General features: G+C 39.3%; 1 protein-coding gene and 1 long non-coding RNA gene across 5 annotated transcripts in view; one reads left to right on the top strand and one right to left on the bottom strand.

Annotated features, from left to right (window-relative positions):
• The window catches only part of RBM33 (RNA binding motif protein 33), a 95,846-nt gene extending 83,825 nt beyond the window's left edge, over positions 1-12,021 (top strand). For all 4 annotated transcript variants that reach the window (XM_083856628.1, XM_083856629.1, XM_083856631.1 and 1 more), the window contains 2 exons: positions 10,263-10,351; positions 10,533-12,021. In XM_083856628.1, the coding sequence (XP_083712754.1) occupies positions 10,263-10,351; positions 10,533-10,581 (138 nt within the window). In that variant the 3' untranslated portion in view covers positions 10,582-12,021. The remainder of the gene's footprint in view (positions 1-10,262; positions 10,352-10,532) is intronic.
• Positions 12,022-14,012: 1,991 nt separating this feature from the next.
• Positions 14,013-17,373, bottom strand: LOC310906949. The gene is made up of 2 exons (XR_014589503.1): positions 16,573-17,373; positions 14,013-16,542 (listed from the first exon to the last, which is right to left on the bottom strand). It is a non-coding gene; the product is annotated as an uncharacterized lncRNA (long non-coding RNA).
• Positions 17,374-19,886: the final 2,513 nt, after the last annotated feature.

A 19,886-nucleotide genomic window follows, 5' to 3' on the forward strand; every position in this document is an offset into this window, starting at 1 on the left:
TTGGGAAAGCAAAACTATCCTTTCAAAATACTTGGTGCCTTCGTGTTCTGTAGTACTCTGGGAAATTATTCATACAGTTCCAAAGCACATTTATTCAGTGTTTACTTGCTAAATCTTGCATGAGAATATTAGAGGGAGATTAATAGAAACCCTGCAAAGAAATCTCACAATTGAGAGAAGTTATTGAGAATGCGTTAAAAAATTTATTCAGTACTTGCTGTTTCATAGCAGACTCCAAACCTCAGTTGCTCAATTCAATGTCACAGGCCAATTTAGAAGGATGTACTTACAGGAGAAAAAACAATGACTAATTTTCTAGTGGGATTTGATTCATATCTGTGCTCTCCAGAACTTGTATTCTTGCAGCAGTATCAACTGTATCTTTGGAAATTATGCTTTCTGAATCATCATGCATTTTCACCTTGCAAGAAATCTACAAGTAGTACTTGAACAAGATGCTTGAATTTAGCTAATGATGGAGAAGGCTCTTGTGCTAATTCTGCACTTGAATTTCAAGTCCGAATTGTAGAAGACTAGAAATTTCCTGGCTTTTTTGAGACTAAATGGTGTTTCATAAGTATGAATGGTGAGATATGCAGGAAGAAAATGATGCTTTTATAGGAGGAATATGAGACTGGTTCCACCATCTGGAAGACTTAGCTCTTCGGTTTTGTTTTTTAATGGTACCATGAGAAGTAGCACCACAGAAGTTTTAAGGCACCAAATGAGGAAGATGCAACAATTTTAAGTGACTTGGAGTACAAGAATGGAAAACAGAATGTTTGAAAATCTACACTGTTGCTATCCACAGCAATCAGTTTTACGCAGTTGGTGCTAGGTTTCAGAGAGGTCAATATCCTGAAATACAAGATTGGATTTTCTCCTGGCTGTAAATTAATGTTTTAACTGTAGTTTGTGCTCAGTGCTATACAAAAATCCCCTGCAGCTGGGAGGACTGGGAGGCTCTGATAGCAAAGGGATCCTCAATTATTTCCTTGTTCTTCCTTTAATATGTGTTTCATGTAAAGGATTTTGCAGCAAGCACTGCTGTAGTGAGCTGCTGAAGAGAGCCCAGTAGTGGCTGGAAGGGCTCTTTCCATGCAGCCCTTGGGGGTTCCTGTGTGAGGACAGTGTGTGTGAGAGGCAGGGGACCAGAGCAAACAGATCTTGGGTAGTGCAGAACTCTAGTCCTCTAAGGTGAAGTGTTGCAGTTGATGGACTGAAATAGAAGGGATTTGGGGAGATGGCAATTGTGAGAAAATAGTGAGGTGTGAAATTCTAGATGCTTTTTTTGAAATTAGGCAAGATGCCCAGGTTTTTAGCTGGTGTCTGATAGAGCTGAAGGAATAGTAAGAGGAGGGGAAGGTGAGTCAGTTCTATCTGACTCAGTCTTTAAGCTGTAGAATAGCCTGTCTTCAGCTGTTGACAATATTCACCAAAATTTTTCTTAAGGAACTGAACTCTTCTGAGATTGGGATTTTTCATTTTATTTGTGTTGAACTCGTGCTTATTTTTTTTCAGTTGCAAAGGAAATTTAAATCTGAATCAAAACTTAGGGAGTTCTCTTCATGCCTAGCTAGTGTCTTGAAATGATACATATCCAACCCCCAAATCCCTGGTTAAAGGGATTCACAAAGGGTTCACAGTTTGTGAACTGTGGGACATACACCTCTGATGTTAAACAAGTACCAAACAAGACACGGCTCAGAAATATGATTATCTTGTGGCTCAGTTTCTGCTGCAGTCAAGATGTGAATGTGGGAGTGGCTGCACAGAGGCAGAGCTCACAGAGAGGAGGAAGAAATACTTCCAAGGATCTCCTTGCTCTTTGAGGAGAAGAATAGACCACAAGCACTTGTCCCACATGGTGGAGGACCTCTGCTTAAACTTCATCTTCCATGCTGGAGCATCTGTAAAGCAACTGATCCCACACCAGCTCTGGTTTCCAAATATCCTGAATTTGTTACAGTGTGACACATCCTGTGTGTCTTTCCTCAGAAAGTGAATCTTTGCTGGCATAACAGTTTTAAATTGTGGAAAAAGTCTATAATCTCTCATGGAGTGAACAGGGAGGAAGAGATTACTTTGGTTTTCTGGGTCCAAAAGGCTTGGGATTTTATTTTTAGGTTTTTCTTGTCAGTATCATTCTCGAGGTACAAGTACCTTGGACAAACATTGGGAAGGGAAGTTAAAAACTTCTCTCCGTTTACAATATTCAGTGCTCCAAGCTTTGCCATCAGCTTTCATTGAGTGTTCTTTGAGTCATGGTTTGGGAATAACTGGACGTGCATAAGACAGGATGGAGCAAACTTAGAGTTGAAGTTGGAAATTCAGCATTTTTCCCTTCCAGTACTGTAGAAATGGAGAAAATTATCTTTTCCCACAAATAACCTTTTAAATACCCTCAGTTGACTAATCACTGAAAACTCTTTAATTCTCATTCCTGCTTCACTAAAGGTGCTCTGTTATTACCATAGCGGAAAAAAACCCTAAGATTCTCAAGACACTGAATATAACAAAATCTTTGGGGCTTCAGGAACATCCCCTTTGTTATAGCTGCCTTTTACAGCTCAAACATGATGGAATTAGCGGAAGTGCTTCCTTCCAGCATACACTTTGCTGTCATACTCTTTTTGGAGAAGATAAGCTTTCAGAAGCAAATGATGTACCTGCAGTAAAATCTCATTGCTGATTCTAAAATAATTACATGTTATAAATAAAATTACGTATTCCAAAGTGTTGGAAAGTACAGAAGATTTCTGAGCACATCACCAAACTAAAGCCTCCTGAGGATGGTGGTGAAGCAGTGACATTCAATGCACATCCATCCAGAACCACTTGATAAAGTAGATTACTAATAAGTTGCAAAGGTCATGAGAAACAGCACTTGTTTGGTTGGTTTTTTTTTTGTTTTGTTTTGTGCTCTTGAATCTAGGTTTAATGTTTATACTGTCTAAAGAGAGTTGTGTTCAGTTAGTTATTGCCACCCTCAGATGAATTGAGGTTTTTTAGGATGGTGGCAGGTAGAGTGAACAGTTTCCTAGATCTCCAGATAATTTGAGTACTGAGGGAATTGTTCTATGGAAGTATTCCGTCATCATCTTTAATCATGTTTTCTTACATCAAATAGATGTAAAACATCTATTTGGTGTAAGAAAACATCTATCAAACATAAAACATCAGTGCAAAATTGCAGTATTTGTGAAGATTTAAGATCATAAATTCTGATGCTTAAAAAAAGAGAAAAAAGGAATGTTACACTGTTGTAGATCAGAGGTGATGAGAGTGTCAGGATTGCAGGTATACTTTGATTAGTTCTACAAATAAGGGTTTTGCTCTGCTAACGCTGTCGTTTCTGGTCTGGGAAAGGAAAAACAATTCCAACACTAATGTGCCTGGCTTTGCTTTCTTGGAGTGACAGCGCTACCTAGTGCTCAGCTGCTGTAAAGGCAGCCACAGCCAGCCCCCTGCCCTGACTGCATTCCAAAGTGCTGGATTTATCTTGACTTCACAGAAGCATCGGTGGAAATGGCATAGATGCACACCCCCAGAACATGGGTGCTCTTTCATGGCAGCACAGAGGTTCTCCTCTTGCATAAGGTGCTCAGGCTGACATGGGAACCACTGTGATCTTTGTACTTGTGAAAACATTTTCAGCTGTTGAAGATGCTATGGGAGAGGATATGGCCAGTCCTGCTCCATCCTCGGGGCTGGGAGAAAAGAAGAGCAGCTCCATCATGAGCCTGTCCAGTTCAGCCTTGCTGCAGAGCTGTGTGTGAGCAACAGATGCCCAGCTCAGGGACAGAGCAGTCCCCTCATGATACCTTGCATATGGAGAAAGAAAGCTGAGTACTTTCAAGAGCAAATAGTAGGAAGTCAAAGGTGGCAGAAAAGCAGGAAGGAGGAACAGACGGTGGAAGAGATCAATTGCAGCAGTTGAGGGTGAAATAAATGCATTCTGTCCCAGCCTCTCTGCCTGCTGGTAGTGGCTGGGATGTGTCACTGCCAGGGAAGATGCTTCAGGTGTCAGGAGACTGTGAGGACAATAAAAAAATGCCTACATTTATTGATGGGAGGGAATAAAAAAATAGAATCTCATCTCTCGGTTCAGAAAGTGCCTGCTGTGCTGCTATTTGACTTGTTGCAGAGCAGCTTGGATCACACACTAGAGATGATGTTGGTTGGGGAAGTTTACTTTCTTTTTGCACAGACCTGGTTTTTAGCAGCTTTATATGAATTGTCACTCCTAATCCCAAACCCACTGGTGAACTGAATGCGCGGTTTGCTGTGCAGTTCATTTACTTCAGTGAGAGAAATTAAGTAAAGGAGGAAACTTTCATTTCTCATGTGTCTCCTATATGTGAAATGAATGTTTGCTCCAGTCTCATTCCTGCCTGCTTGGTTTCCATCTCCTGGTGCTGTTATCTCTCTTAACTTCTTACTCTGTGTAACCTTTGGTGTCAAAGGTGTTTGCATTCTGCAAAACAGTCTCTTGCTTTATACTTGAGGATGTCCTGCTGTATGTTGTTTGTCTCAAGGCCCTTGGTTTTGGAGTGAAGCTTTATTAGAGATTAATGTGCTGATAGGATCCTACTGGCTATTTCAATATTGTACAAGTCAGTGCAAGTTTAATTACAGAGCTTGGGTCAGAGGAGAAATTTGAGGGCAGTGTAGATCTTTAGGCCTAAGGAAATATCTTCAGAGGGAATGGTCCTTTTATGATATTTATGCTTTAGTCACTGGTAATAGTTGCAGAAAAAGCCAGAGCTGCTGATTATGTTTTAAGTTGTTGAGTTAAATAGTATGTTTTAAAACAGCTTGTAAGCAAACTCTCAGTCAAAAGTATGATTATGAAATACTGGGTTTCTTGAACTCTAAGATCTGCATTTTGCCCTAGCAGTTCCTGCGCAGAAAAAGGAGACAGTCAAGATCAGTATGAGCTCTGTGCTTCCTAAATCCTTCCATGTAAAATACTCTTCCTCACTCTTGAACTAGCTTTTTTAAATTTAATGCTAGAAATATGTCAGAATGTAATCTCTGTTCTCCAGAGTCACACAGGAACATGCTTAGAATACCTGTGACCTCAGGCTGCTATCAGGAAGTGCTGCATGGTAGATCTGTACAGCCAGATCTGTAAAGTAACCAGTCATTTGAAATCCCTTGGAAGTTATTGTATGTATTGTCAATCCTTTCCACCTGAGTGGATCCTGGAAGAGGTTTTCATCCTCTGGTGAACATCTGACTAGGTCAACTTAAAGAGAACATGTGAATGAAGTTGTTTTCTCAGAGCTGTGACGTTTGGGAGGATTGTGATGTTTCAGTTTGGAGCTCATGATGGGAGATTCTGGTGTTGCACAGTGTGGCAATAAGGAAGTCTCCTGTGTAGAAAAAGTGAGGGCCCTTCCATTAAAGGAGAAGTCAAGAGATGCTCACTAGAACCAGCTGGTCATCCAGAGGCAGTGTTGCATCCTTCTCTGCCTCCCACCACTGGCCTTTCAACATCTGTAAGTCACAGAATAATATCAAACTCAGATCAGACTGAGGTATCATGCTTTGGGAAACACAGAACAATGTTTTTTGTCATTTGTTCTTTGAAAATGAGAGAGCAGCTGTCATTTGTCCTCTGTGGTGCCAATAGCTGCTTTGTGGTGCTGCCTCAGGTCTAAGACCAACATATTGAATTACTCTTTGAGAAATGTGTATTACATTTACATGGTCACATTTTTGTAGGGGGGGGGACTACAGGGGTGGCTTCTGTGAGAAGCTGCCTGAAGGTTCCGCTGTGTCTGATAGAGCCAATGCCAACCAACTCCAGGATGGACCCACCACTGGCCTAGGCTGAGCCCATCAGCAATAGTGTTTATGCCTCTGAGATCATGTGTTTCCAAAAGGGGGGAGGGGCTATTGAATGTTATCACTGGTAAAAAAACCCAAACAAAGCAGCTGCCAAATTATTTGAAAAGGATGGAAAAAAATTAAGTTAAACCAGCAAGGTAACATTATTAAGAGTTGCAAAACAAATGCATTTTTGGATGTATTTTCCTAGCTTGTGTATTTGGAATCAACAAAAGCAGAAGCTGGTGCAGTAAATCTTTTCAGGTAATGCCTTGAATGTTTTGAGCTAATAAAATACCACAAGGTACACAAGGAATGCTTTCTGCTGATGATAGCTGTTAACATCCTCTAAATGTAGGATCAGTTCTAAACTGCAAATCATCCCAAATTCAAAAAGACAGAAATAATCCAGTAGGATGAGTATGCAGTGATTTTACTTCAGGTTTCTGCTGAAGTGGAACTCTTCGTTTCTATGCCCAGCCAATAGCCTGTCTGCTCAGGATGAGATAGCAACAGCTCAGGGCCTACACCTATGGTAAATGTGTTTTGTGCCTTATAATTAATGTTCTTAAAACATAAAACTCAGGGCTTAAGTAGTTAAGTAAGTAAGAAGGTATAGTCCCAAAATCAGTACATAAATAAATCTTTGTTAGCTGGGTGCATAATGTTCACACTTGCAATTCCTGGTAGATGAGGATTTGTTTGAAAATACAGCAAAGGTGGTGGTATTTCAGGCTGTGGTCACATCTTCAGATTAACTTAGCTTAGTAATAGTCTCTAGTTAAAACCAGAAAGTGTGGTGTGGTGTGTTTTATTTTATTTTTTTTATTTATACCCAAAGAAGGTGTATATATACCTCTTAACACTTTAACAAACATGAAGTGATTAAGTATAATTTTTGCTGACATAGTCTGAGCGCAGCAGAGGCTGAGAATTTAAATTAAACCCGTTAAAATTAATCTTTTTCAGACTGGAACAGTATTGTTTGTGTACCATTAGTTTATCCTTTGTTTTGCAGTCCTTAATTCTCAGTCTTAAATCTAGACATGTGTAACTGCAGCAGTTGAGAGGATGCTGCCTTACCCCAGGCTGGGTGATGGGTTATGTTTAGGCAGTTCAGTGAAGGATCAGATGATTTGGTTTTTTGTTTCCATAGTTGTAATGACCAGTGAAAATAAATCTAATAAAGATGCTTTTCAGTAAACTTACCCAAGAATTGATTCCTTGTTGCCAAAGCATTTGAGTATTAAAATGCATTTAGTGTTTTGATTGCTTTTTTTTTTCCCTTTGGAAAATAAAGCAGCAATACAGTATAAGAACACAATACCCAAAGTAGTCAGTCAATAAACTTATTAATTCATAAGAAAGTTAAATAAGTTATCTATAATAATATTTAGCTGCTTTGCCTAATTTTGTTAATAAGTCTGCGCTACACTGCAATGTCTTTCTTTAGTCAATTTTTTACATGCTAATTACTGATAAACTTGTTAATAATTCATCATCATGCTTGTATAAACTGCAAAATCAAATTTTGCTTTTGTGCCTCTCAAGAATATTAATGCAATAATAGTTCAGTTCTTGTGGGAAAAGTCACCAAACACAGCTTCTCTTCAGTTGATCACAGGAGTCTGGAGCATAAAGCACTGGGGGAATCTGCTGTGGTAGTTGAGTGAGACCTGACATTGTGGGGAGGATCAGTTGGCAGCAGGAGAGCTGGAGGTGGATCTGGAGGGGGGAGGGAAGTTGACAGCAGGACATGCAGGGTGCAGCAGGAGGGATGATGCATCCCTGGGTCCTTGTACAGCTCCTCTTGTTGAACTGTTCACTGAAATAATCATCCATTAGGTGACTCAAACAGGTTTTGCTCTTATTAAAAAGGATTGACTTCTTTGAAAGGAACATGTTTTTGTTTGTTTGTTTTTAGTTGTAATTCAGAGGTACTTTTGTTGTCAACTCTTAGTTTGTTCTTTCAAAATCTTATTTAAAGGCTGTGTTTAATTTTTAGTCTTCAAAGCATAGGCCTCAGTGATAGGACTTACTTAGTTTGGTTCTTCTTTTTTAACAAGAGAAGCAAAAAAATGTGCTAGGATCTAGTTCTGTAAATCATAGAAAAACGAGATCAGTAAGGGAGGAGAACACAAACTGCAGCATCTCTTTCATTTATTCCTGCTGATAAACCTGCAGGTGAACTGAGCTTTATCCAGGGTCTTTCACTGCTGCTTTCTGCAGCATGACTGCATTTTGTAAAATGTGCTTAACTGTGGTCTTGACACAGCATTCTGATTTAAAAAGAAGTAAAAATCATCTGCTGAGTGTTTTTTTTTAAAGCTAAATCCTATTTCTACCAGCTCAGAAACAGAGAAGTTGCAGTGATTCAGCTGTACCTTGTCGTCATAGCAGCTTTCCAAAAACTATAAAATGCAAATTAACCTGCTGATGCTTATCAGATTTGCTGAATCCTTTAACTTTTACTCAGCTTTCACTTTGAAATCACAGGCTGATGGAAATACTAAACATCTGTGATTTTCCTGGAGAGAGGAAAGTTTCCTGTCAGTTACAAGAAGGAGCAAAATTAATTGCTTCAAAATCACAGATAGGTAAGTTACAGAAAGTGGCAAAGCTGAATTGTCAGGCTTAGATACAAAGAAATATGACTTATCAGGTGCCATGGCTCTTGTTAAATACACATCTTACCAAAAGAGTTCTATGTGTTCAAAAAAGATAGAAATAGACAATTTTAATAACAAATTTCATCAAGGCATTTGACATCTTGCTTAAAACGCTCCATTAGACTGAATGAACAGGGAACAGATTAGTGGGATTAAAAATTCTTTCACTAAGAGATACCAAAGTATGTCACCCTCAGAATGTATTGAGTGGGGTTGTGTGTTGTTTCCCAAGGAATTGTTGCTTTCTCTAAAGATGTGTGGTAGTTTTTTAACAGTCTAGATGGTGATACAGAATTTTTGAAGGTAAAGTTTAAAATCCTGAACACTGAATCCTGAAACATCCAAGTGTGCAGCTGAGTTCCAGGCAAAATGGGGGAGCAAGGGATTATGTTCATATTTATCCATCAGAAAGTCATAATCTAGAAAAGTTTTAAGGTGTCCATATACATACATTTGTGTGTGTGTGATTTAGATATATATATCTAAATCTCAGTATAAAACTGTATTGCCTTTATGTAGAAACTCAGAGAAAAGTAGAATGTTAATAATTCTTTATTCTGCATCCAAAGCTGTAAGAACAACTGGAAGCTGAATCAGAACAATTCTGTCTTTATTGTGCTGCAGCATAGGCTATTAAACATCCAGAACTTTCTGTGAGATGTTGGAATCACTGTGGAACTGTGAAATTTTGATTGTAGCCTTCAGATCTGTTTTAACCTCATTACTCTGAAATCTCTGGCCTGTGTTCACAGGCAGCAGGATTTCAGGATCATATTTCCATCCTGAGTAGTCTGTGATGCTGATTACTTGCTGGATGTTCTTACTGATGGTGGGGTCTGTAGTTATTTAATGTGTAAAGGTTCATCTTCTTGAATTTCTCAAGTGTCTTTCAGAAAATTATTCTGTTATAACTGAAGGGCTAATTCAAAGTATAAACTTTAATCTTCATAAGTGTGATAACACCTTTTTACCAAGACTACAGGACTGCTCTGGGATCAGCCTGACCTGGACTTCCTGCTGCAAGCAGGGAATAAGGACTGAATTCTCTGGAGCCCTGGCTGAGGTGTGCTGTAGTTTTGGAGAGCTCAGTGCTGTGCAGGGGGTTTGTCATAGTTAAAGCATTGTGAACTGCTACTCATGGTATGGGAGGCACATACCAGATGGGCTTGTCTGAGGAGATGTGTGTTGTATGGAGGACTTGGATGTGGTGACCTAATCCATCTCAGTGGGGTTTTGTGGTGGTGTCTGTCAAAAGCTGGCCACTTGTTTTATAAAAGCAGCGTGAGGATATGCAGTTGAGAGAACTTAGCACTATTTTCTGTTTCTGCTCTGTTTAACCCGTGGAAAGCCCTGATCCCTTAATGTACATCAGATAAATGACTCCAGGTGCTTGTGTGGGCAGTTGAGCTCTGACCAGTTGGATGCTTCTTGGTGGGAGTTTGGCTGTGGAGTTTGGCTCATCTGCCTGTATTGAATTGAAGAGTTGTCACCTTTGCGTAACAAGCGATAGTCTGGGTTTTCCAGGTGGTAAAGTTGCTTAATGCACCAACTCAAACACCATCAGCTGGGACCCTTACTGCAGTCTCAGAAGTCTCTTTCCAGTCTATTATTGGACACAAATGAGAGAACAGAAATATGTTTCTGAATAAGGAAATACAGCAAAATTTCGGTCAGTTTCCTGCAAAATAAAGGGCTGTTGTGAAGTGGATCTTGAGGTGAATATTAAAAATAATATGTTTTGGCTTTTTGTCTCTGCAGAGTTTACAGATGCTTCCTCAGCAACGGAAAGCCATAGCAAAATTCAAGGAGCCAGCACATGCTTTAGCATTTCAACAGAAATTCCACAGGTAAATAATTAAGCATTGCTGCCGCCTTGGTTCCTTCCCTCCTTTCAGAAGATAAAATCAGTCTCCTCTGGCTCAATGTTTCTTAATCCAATCAATCATCTGTTGATTAGTGACCTTCATAGAAGCTCCATGCCAGAATCACTCTGAGCACCACATTTAACTTTCTTTTCACTTTTAACAGGCACATGATAGATCTGTCCCACATCAACGTGGCGCTGATTGTGGAGTGATGTCTGCAGAGAGAAGCCCCTGCACCGACCTCAGTGTACTGTGGAGCTACAGACTCACAGTGGAAAATCCCTCGGGTTGGGAACCCTGTCAGCTCAGTCTGTAACTGCTCTTTTGAACTACAGAAAGCACCAAGGTGACCTCCAGGAGAGGTGAATCCGAGAAGATCTGCAAAGGTGGAATTTCTGTTCAGTTTCTTCACGTTCTGTTGTAACCACATGGAATTATAGATTTTTTTTTTTTTTTCAAAATGCTTTTGATGCATGTAGACATTGTTCTTCAGGACCCTACTGTGTGACCACAGTGACTTGAGAGAGAATGGTTACAGCGAAAGATTTAAAAAAACTTTCTCCATAGCAAAGAATATTTGATAATGGTTGCTCTTATCTTCAGTTCAAGGTATTTGAATGAAAACTCATTTTTCTAAACAAATTAGTTGCATTGTATACCTGAGAGCACAGAAGGTATTCTGGCATAGATTTGAACATACTCTGCTTTGCTGAATAGCAGTTTGCTGAGAAGTTTTGGAGGTGACACTGGAAAATTGTAGTTTTGATCTTTGTAAATAAGTCTGTCTTTGCATTTTTCTATTCCAACATAGACTTCCATTTTCTCTTTCCAACTCCACTTATTCCATAAAACCCTGCGTAGGAGGAATAACACCGCTGTATTTTCCCTTGGCTTTTAAAAACAAGGATCTTTGCCCTTCAGTAGCATTGTGGGGTAGTGAACTCCAAGTTGTAATTAGGTTGTTTTAAATAACTCTGCCAGATGCAAGGAAAAAGAAATATTTGGTGGGTCACTTCAAAAATGTTATGCAGGAAGAGTGGTGCATTCCTGATAGTTCTTTTGGGCTAGTGTTTCATGGTTGCCTCATGCTTTATTTTGATCAGGTTTTTTTCTTTGAGATTTATTTTGTGATTAATGCTGAACCGTAAGAAACCCATAACTGAAAGGACTTGTTTTGATGTGGTGTTCTTGATACATAAAGGACTATGAGGACATTGTGAATCTCCTGGTGAACGTGTCAGTTACCAAAAATGCCATGCAAACATTAAGGAGCTTATATTTTATTCAAAGTAAAATTCGTAATATTTCCTTTTGGTTAGAACCATCCAGATGGGGTTGCCAAAGGAACAAATTTTTCAGTTACTTATGAATAAACTTATTAAAATGTCATCTTTATATTGGATTCCAGTTTTTATGAACATTGCCTTAGTTTTTAGACCATGATGTTTTGCTTCATGCTTTATTTTAGGAAAACTCTTAAGCACTCCACCTACTTTTTGAAGGGGGGACTTACAGAAATGCAGGTTTGTTACCTGAGTGACTGCAGAACACTATGGGTATGAAATAAAAGAGCTGCAATTGGGGTCCAAAATAGGCATGCCAACCTGGAAGGGACGAGCTAAGCAAATTTATAGTAACTTTTTTTAATAGTATCTTTTTTTGGGGGGGGTGGGGGGGAGGGTGATTTAATGGCACAGATACCTAATTGGCTTTTTTCCACTTTTGGTCCATGTTTTCAATTAAGTAAAAGTTACCAAAAATAATGAGGGAATAAGTAGTCAAACATCTTCTAGGTAGACCTGCTCTTTGTTCATTGAAATAATATAGAATAACATGGTGCTTAGGAAATAATCTTTAAGTCCATTTGAAACTTAGTGACAAGACACAGTAACAGAATGAGAGTCTTTTCATGGAAGCAAGGTTCACACCCACCTGTATAATTCATGCATAATGTTTAATGACAGCCACAACTGCTGTACATGAAGTGCTGTTAGTGCTTTAGGGTAGAGCCAAGCCCAGGGCAGAGCATGAGCTGCAGGTAGGAAGTGCCCAGCAGGACCAACCCTAAAGACCTGCAGAGTGATCAGTCCCAGCCTGTTTAACTCCTCACACCATTAGCTCTGCGACCCTTATGCTGCCTCCTCAGGTTATCTCACTTTTTTTCTTAAGAAATAACTGCTTATCTTTAAAAACAAGGCATTAAAAAGTAGCTCATCCCACTGTTAGGGAGCAGAACAAGGAGACATCTCGGAGTGGAGTTACAGTAGTGCGTGTCTGGAAATCTGGGATAGATGCAAACACCAGACAGGCCAGCAGCCGAGTTCAGCAGTAGGAACATCTGCAGTTGATCAGCTGTCCTGTCAGAAGCAAACATTATTGGGGTTAGAGGGTTTCTTGGAGCCTAAGAATATGGGTTTGATTCAAAAGTCAAAGAAGTTTGTAGAAACGCTCCTGCTTTGGGTTTTGAATCCATCCCAAAGAGCCTGAGGTTCAGCCAACTTAAGTTTTAAAAGTTTTTATTCAGTTGGGTTTTTAAATTTTTTTTTTTTTAGACAAATGTGTGGCTTTGGAATAAAGGCATGTAATGGCCTCATATCTGTTTAAGTGAAGGAGTGATGTGAGCAGTGCCTGTTTAATGAGTAGATGCATCCTCTCTAACAGCAGTTGCAGGAGATTACGGCTTGTGCATAGACAGGGTATGGGTGGATTGCTGGGGATTAATTCAGCTGCTCACTGCAGTACCTGGGTACCTTCTTACATGTAAACATCCCATATGTATGTATGTCTATATTTGTTTTATTATACACATACATACGTACTCACACCCTGTGTTCTCACCATATCTCTCTAATAGCCTCAAAAACTCAGTAGCAGAAGTAGCAATTAGGTGAGTCATTTTTTAAAATGTTTGTGTTCTCTTACTTCTCAAATCTTAACTAAAAAGTGGATCTCTTGGCATTGATCAGTTTGGATGATACAGCTCCTTTAGATCCAATTGTTGTCTCCTCCCAAAAACCCCCAAAGGACGTAGAGCTAAAGCTAGACAGAAGTGTTCTTGTGTTCTCTTCCAGCACAGAGTTAAATCTGAGCATTTAAAGTTAATTTTCTTGGAAGATCTGTTGCAACCATTATCTTGTTCTTTCTTTGTAGTGAATTCACAGTACAATGCAAAATGAAAAAAAAAAAAAAAAAAAAGAGAAGGCATTTAATGTAGTATGTAAATATTGACCTTTTAAAATTAAAATGCTACTCAAAGTGCTTACAGTCAACCACATCTTAGCCATTTGTTAGTTTTTTTGTGTTGTCTTACCTAAATTTAAATGGATATGGTTCCATAAATGTTGATGTGTTTTTGTGTATATCTTCAAATTTTTATAAAGATGCTAGTAAGTCAATACATATATCCTGATCTGTGTATTATTTGTTCAGTTTTTATTAGCATAATTTTATAATTATTTAAATAGGCAACTCCAGGAGGTGGTTATGTGAAGTCAGCTTTTATTTTTTTCTTTTTTTTTCCCCCAAATTGTTTCATTTCCATCTTGTACCACTGGAAAATTCACTTCATAACTATTCATATTTTGCCTTGACTAAAATATTGAATTACCCATATGTTCTGTGGTATTTTAGTAGAATGTTCTACTTTTTTTTCTTTTTTCTTTTTTTTTTTTTAATTAAAAAACCCCTAAAACAACTCTGTCCTTTAACTTCTGAGGGGAAATACAGTGCACTGTCAGACCAAGGCACGGGATCTCTCTGAGTTTGTTCCATTGTGCTGTTTGCAGGTACAAATTAGGTCTGTGGTGTAATACTGCCCTCAAAAGTTGGGGCTGTTTTGGTTTCACAGTTTTGGTTTCACACTTAGGCCAGGTTGGTGCATCTCAGTGTTATCAGTGCCACACCTTATCAGTGCCACAGCAGCCTTGTGGTGTGGTGCTGGGGATGCTCAGGGTCCTTGCTGCAGGCAGGGGGATGAGGACAGGTCTGTAGCATTTCCATAGCCAGAGGGATGCTGTCCTCAGCCCACACATATCCCCAGTGTGACTTTGGGAAGGAGGAGTGGATACAAGCACCCCCCTCTGCATGGTATCCTTGGATATCTAGTTTATCCCCCCAGTTTAAATCTGAAGATATGCTTCAGGTTTCCAAATTTCTGTGAAGAATTCCTTCTAGCCTTTAAAATGCCAAGCAGACTGAGCATTTTAATTCACTTATGTTAGGTTTCCACTACAAGGATACAGATGAGAGTCAAACTGAAGGTTATTTCAGAATAACCTTAGAGGTCCTCGTAGTTTGTTGGGTTTTTTTTAATGTCATCTGCTGGGGATAAGAAAAAACCTTTTAATTGCTGCTAATTTTTTTGTCTTTTTTTAGACATAGTATCTTTTATCTGTGTGGCTTGAAATGATGCAGTTTCCCGGGAAGCTGCTGCAGGCACTTCCTGCTGTTTGCACTCAGTAACTGTGTGTCTGTTATGTGTGTGTGGGTGTCACCCTTGCAGCTGGGATGGCAGAGGGGTGGGAGGCTCTGGGGTTTCTTCTTTTGAGGGTTTTTTTGCCCTGTTTTTTTTGGGGGGGGAGGTTTGGGTTTTTTTGTTTTTTGTTTTTTGGTTTGTTTTCTTTTTTTGGTCTGCCTGGGAGATATCCTAGATTTGTCCTCTGGCATAGTATTGTGACGTTCCTGTCCTTTGTGTAGTACTGTGTCTGTGATGCAAGTCGTGGTACTTGAAGGTAGAAATCTGGCTTCACCTGTTCACTGTCAAAAAGGCATTTTTTGTTCAGAGAGACATGAACCTTTTTTTTTTTAATGCATTTTTTTGTGCTTTTGTTTTCACTTCTTTTTTTTTAGCATGGTAGATGAGAAGTTAAATGTAAAGGAAACAAATCCTGAACAGATTGCAGAAAGTTAGCTGTATTATAAAGGTCATTTAGGGTAACATAGAGCTTTTGTTTCAATGTTACCTTAAATCATGCCTTGTCCTCAATTAATTCATATACATAATACTTGAAAGTATTTTATCTTAAATTAATATCAAATCCTAAGGATTTTCTGTAAGGTTTTTTTGTAACCTGATTTTTATGGAGATAACTTACATGAGCACAGGGGCTTGTGTACAAAACCAGATTCATATTGGATCCTTGCGTATACCAACTTCTGGTATAATATGGTTGGGAAGGATCATTTTGTTCTTCATAATGCTGCTTTTGGCAGGGTTGGGTTTTTTAATTTCAAACAAACAAACTCCCTTTTCTACTTTTCTGCTTATTTTGGTGGAAAGTGTGGTCCTTATTGCACTAAAGAAAACCTCGAAGGAAAAGTTAATCTCACGGGGTCTTTAGGTGCCTGTGTTGCTCTCTGCTTTCTTGGTTGGATGCACTGATTTTTCTAACTAACTGGAAATGGGCTTTATAGATACACCTTTTCAACAGGTTACACTGCTTTTATTTTATGTAACAGCACTTGTGTTTAGTGGTTTTTACCATCTAAACTTTAAACAGTATTGAAGATTACAAATACTTTTGTAAAAGAACCTGTGTACAGTTAAATGTAGCTGTATTGCAATGTTGTGTGTAGTCACTTGGAAGATCACAGTTTCAAACACTGCTGTATTGATGTTGTGTTTGTTCAGGATTTTATTTGTGTGCATCTAATGGATTTTAATATGCATGGTATTTTTTTTTCCTAGTGTCTATCAGGCTGAGTTTGGAACCTCACAGTTTTATTTCTATGTTGAGAATAACAAAACAATTTGTTTGCAGGTTTTCTTTTTCAGATGATGAAACTTCTTTCAGCGGTTTAACTTCTAATTAATAGACATTTTCACTTACAGATCCAGCAGAGACCAGATGCTAACACTTATTTATTCACAGCTGATCTTCTGTACCATTGCATATAATTTTATTTATAAAGGAGCCCTTGGATTAAGTCAACTTCTCTTTTTCCTGTGGTACCCTTTGCCTCTCTGCTATGCTTCTTCACATTTCCATCTCATTTGCCCCCATTTTTCCATTTCCACAAGGATATTTGCATCCTTGTTACGTTCCTGCCCTTTTAATTCCCTTTTCACTCTCTGGTTTGTTTTTCATGTCTGAGTGCATTGCATTCAATATTTTGCTCTGTTTTCTGTTCTTCCAGCTCTTTTGAGGGTACTTGAACTCTAGATATCCTGAAATCTCACCATACCATACCATACCATACCATACCATACCATACCATACCATACCATACCATACCATACCATACCATACCATACCCACACTTTTCTTTGCAGACTTTGGTGCCTGAAGCTGCGGTTGCTTTGATACAGGTGTCACCCCTGGCAATGCTGCCCCTCCCAGGGCACTGGAGAAGCATCACTTCTAACACTTTTGCTTTGCAGTTTTACCCGTTCTGGGGAATGTAGACATTTCCTTTACATGCTTGAGCATTTAGCCAGGCTAAACAGGATTAACAACTATTTTATCCTTTTCACTTTTTCAGGAGCTCTGTTCTTGAATTCAGTGATAGTAATAGCACTTTTTGTTCTGCCATGTAGAAATACCAACACTGTCGACACGATCCTACCTCCTATTACTATTACTGAATGTGATCCTTCCTAACCTGTAAAGTCCTAAGCAGTGTGTATATATAAATATATACATATATATCTATATTTGGGTGTTCTGAGAATCATTTCAAATGTGCTGCTCTAATCTGGATTGCAGAGTTTGTTCATTAGCAGTTCAGGATATAAATTCAGCAGCCGACTGTATCATACTGACTGCACTGGGAGTGCATCTGCCTCATGTTTTCTACAGCATCATCTGCACAAGGTGTGCACTGCTGGTTGCTTGAGTGTAATACTGGACTATACCAAATCCTCCACGTGCATAAGAGATCTTTGTCATACCTATTTAAGTGAATGTAAAAATGGAAACACAAAGATGATCTCATGTACAAGTTTTTTTACATGTAATTCCGTGTTTGAAATGTGAACATGTAAATATATTTATTGTACCTAAAGTATGTCAATAAAAAAATTATCTTTATCATTCCCTGCGTTGTTGCTTGATGTACAACTTCAAACTTGTCGAAAAGGGCTTCACACACTGGATTATTTTACCGTTTTTATTATGGTATCATCTCTGGGCTTACTTTTACATCAGCAGTGTAGCACAGGGTTCTTCCCCAGTTGTGCAAAGATGCCACAGATAGAAACAAAAGTGGCTGAGGGTAAAAGTCTGCTTGTATGGCTGGTTCAAAGAGTCTGGAAGCTAAGAGGGGATCTTTTTTTAAAGAGGTGAAGTACATACAAGGAGGAAAGTTTGTGAGTGTTAAAGCTTTTCTGGTACTTCTTAGCCATACTGACATGTCTGATAAAAGAGCTCTGCTTTCAAATACTGCCTATCTTAATTCATGACATAAAGAGGAGCTCTTGGCAAGCTCAGTTTGGTCACCATCAGTTATTTCACAATTATATCAGCATAAATGGAGGCTAATTCCACTGCCCTGTTGTAGATGGAGAAAAGAGGTCAGAATCAGCTGTCTTGCGCTTCGAAGGGTTTTCCAGTAGTTTGTTAACATTATTCACAATAGAGGTAAAAATCCTGGCATCACTGGAAGTGGCACCTGTGAATCCAGTATGTACATTTCCAGGGAAGCATTGCTAGCTTGTCACATAATCACTGGGGTAGATCTCAAGAGAATGTTGGCTATGTGGGCAGACTGATGACACCCCAATCGGTTTGTTCTGCTGGTAGCTGATGGTGGACACACAGCAACCAGCACAGTGACCTTAGAAGGCTCATCAGGGTTAAAAAATTGCCTCTGATTCAGTGATTTAAATAGGGAGCCATGTAAGAATAGCCAGCTTTGTGATCAAAGTTACAACTTAGCTTTCAGCCTGTGATTTTGTCATGTATTAACAGTAGGAGCACACTGTAAATATCGTCTCTTCCACATCTCATCCTCCAGAGAAGGCTCCAAACCAAAGTAAACCTCACCAAAATCCCTCAAAACCCAAACTCAGTGAGTCCTATCTCCTCCCCTCCTTGTACCACCTTTCCCTGCCCCTGTCAGTCTGTAGTCTTGGGGCAGGAATTTGTGTTTTAGTGAAGCTGAAGCACTCCTGAGCATTGACTCCAGTCCAGTCCTGCCCTAAACTGAATGGATTGACCACTGCACAGCACAGGGGAAGAACAAGCTCCCTTTTCAAGAGGGCAGGTGAGCATTGGGCATAAAAGCCTGTTGGTCTTTAGAAGTTAAAACGTCCTGCTGATAAACTTGTAATTTCATAAGACTGCAGGATTCTTGCAGGGATGTGCTTTGAGAGCTGGAAGGATGACAACCAGGGAGAGAGGGATAAAATCAATGTGGCTAAAAAATAGTTACTGAGGGGATGGAAGGGGAGTGACCAAGGGAGGTGCAAACAAACCTTTAAAATCAAATCTTGAGATGCCTAGTGGTGTGCTTCAAAAATTTGCCTTGATTGATCTTAATTATTTGGTAATGATTTGGGCAGGAAGAGTTGGAGTATGCTCATCAAGCATGTTGGCAGATAGATGAGGGAGGGCTCAAATGAGGAGGAGGATCAGAGTACCTTAGAGGAATTGGATGAACTGCAGAATCAGAATAATAGGGGTGAGATTAAATTTAATCTTGCGAAGTGCAAGGCTATGCACTTTGGTATTAATAAATAAGGATTTTTGCTGTAAGAGTCACTGGGAAAAGAGAAGAGCAGTGAATTAATTGCAGATATCTGATCTGTAGATGGGGTGATCTGTGAGGAAAAAGACTAATGCCTTTTTAGGCTGGATGCATCAGGCACTTGCAGAATTGAGTTATTAACACGTGTATGTGTGGTATGAAGATTTAGTGCTGAACTTCAAAAATTGCAACCCAATCAACCACCTCCCTACTGCCCTAAGTAGAAATACCCTGTGAATATTTATTTTGAGAGGCTTTTTTGAATGGTTCATCTATCAAAAGATTTCCTCTACTTTTGCTCTAGACATTCAGCCTTTCAAAGACCAGGGCTTAAGCTACAGAAAACATCCTTAATTGGGTTCAATGAGAATTGACTGGTCACACGGTGCCACTGCTCCTTGGTTTCAGATGTCAATTCTGGTAACTGCTGAATATACATTAAATATTTTCACCCATCCGTGGTGCTCTGAAAAGATCCCAGGGGAATGTGTGCCTTCAACTGGTGAAAAATTAAAGATGCTGACCAGGAAAATTGTTCTGTGGAGATGCAGTTGGCGTTGGAGATGCTGTGGGGAGAACTTGGGAGTTAAGCATTTCTATTTCTTCAGATTCTGCTCCTGTATGCCACTGATTATTACCTAATTAACGATATTTTCATTACTGATGAGAGGATTGTCCTTTCATAAGAAGGATTTTAAGACAGCATGAGGATGGGCTGAATAGCCCCACAGCCTTTTCCAATCCTGTTTTCTAGGGTCTCAAGCAAATTAAACTGTGCCTTCTGTAACTGTGATGTTCCTGTACAGCGGCACAGAGTCTTCACTTGCAGCAA

Source organism: Zosterops lateralis (genome assembly GCF_965231275.1).
Source record: "Zosterops lateralis genome assembly, chromosome: 1".
NCBI classification, from domain to species: Eukaryota; Metazoa; Chordata; class Aves; order Passeriformes; family Zosteropidae; genus Zosterops; species Zosterops lateralis.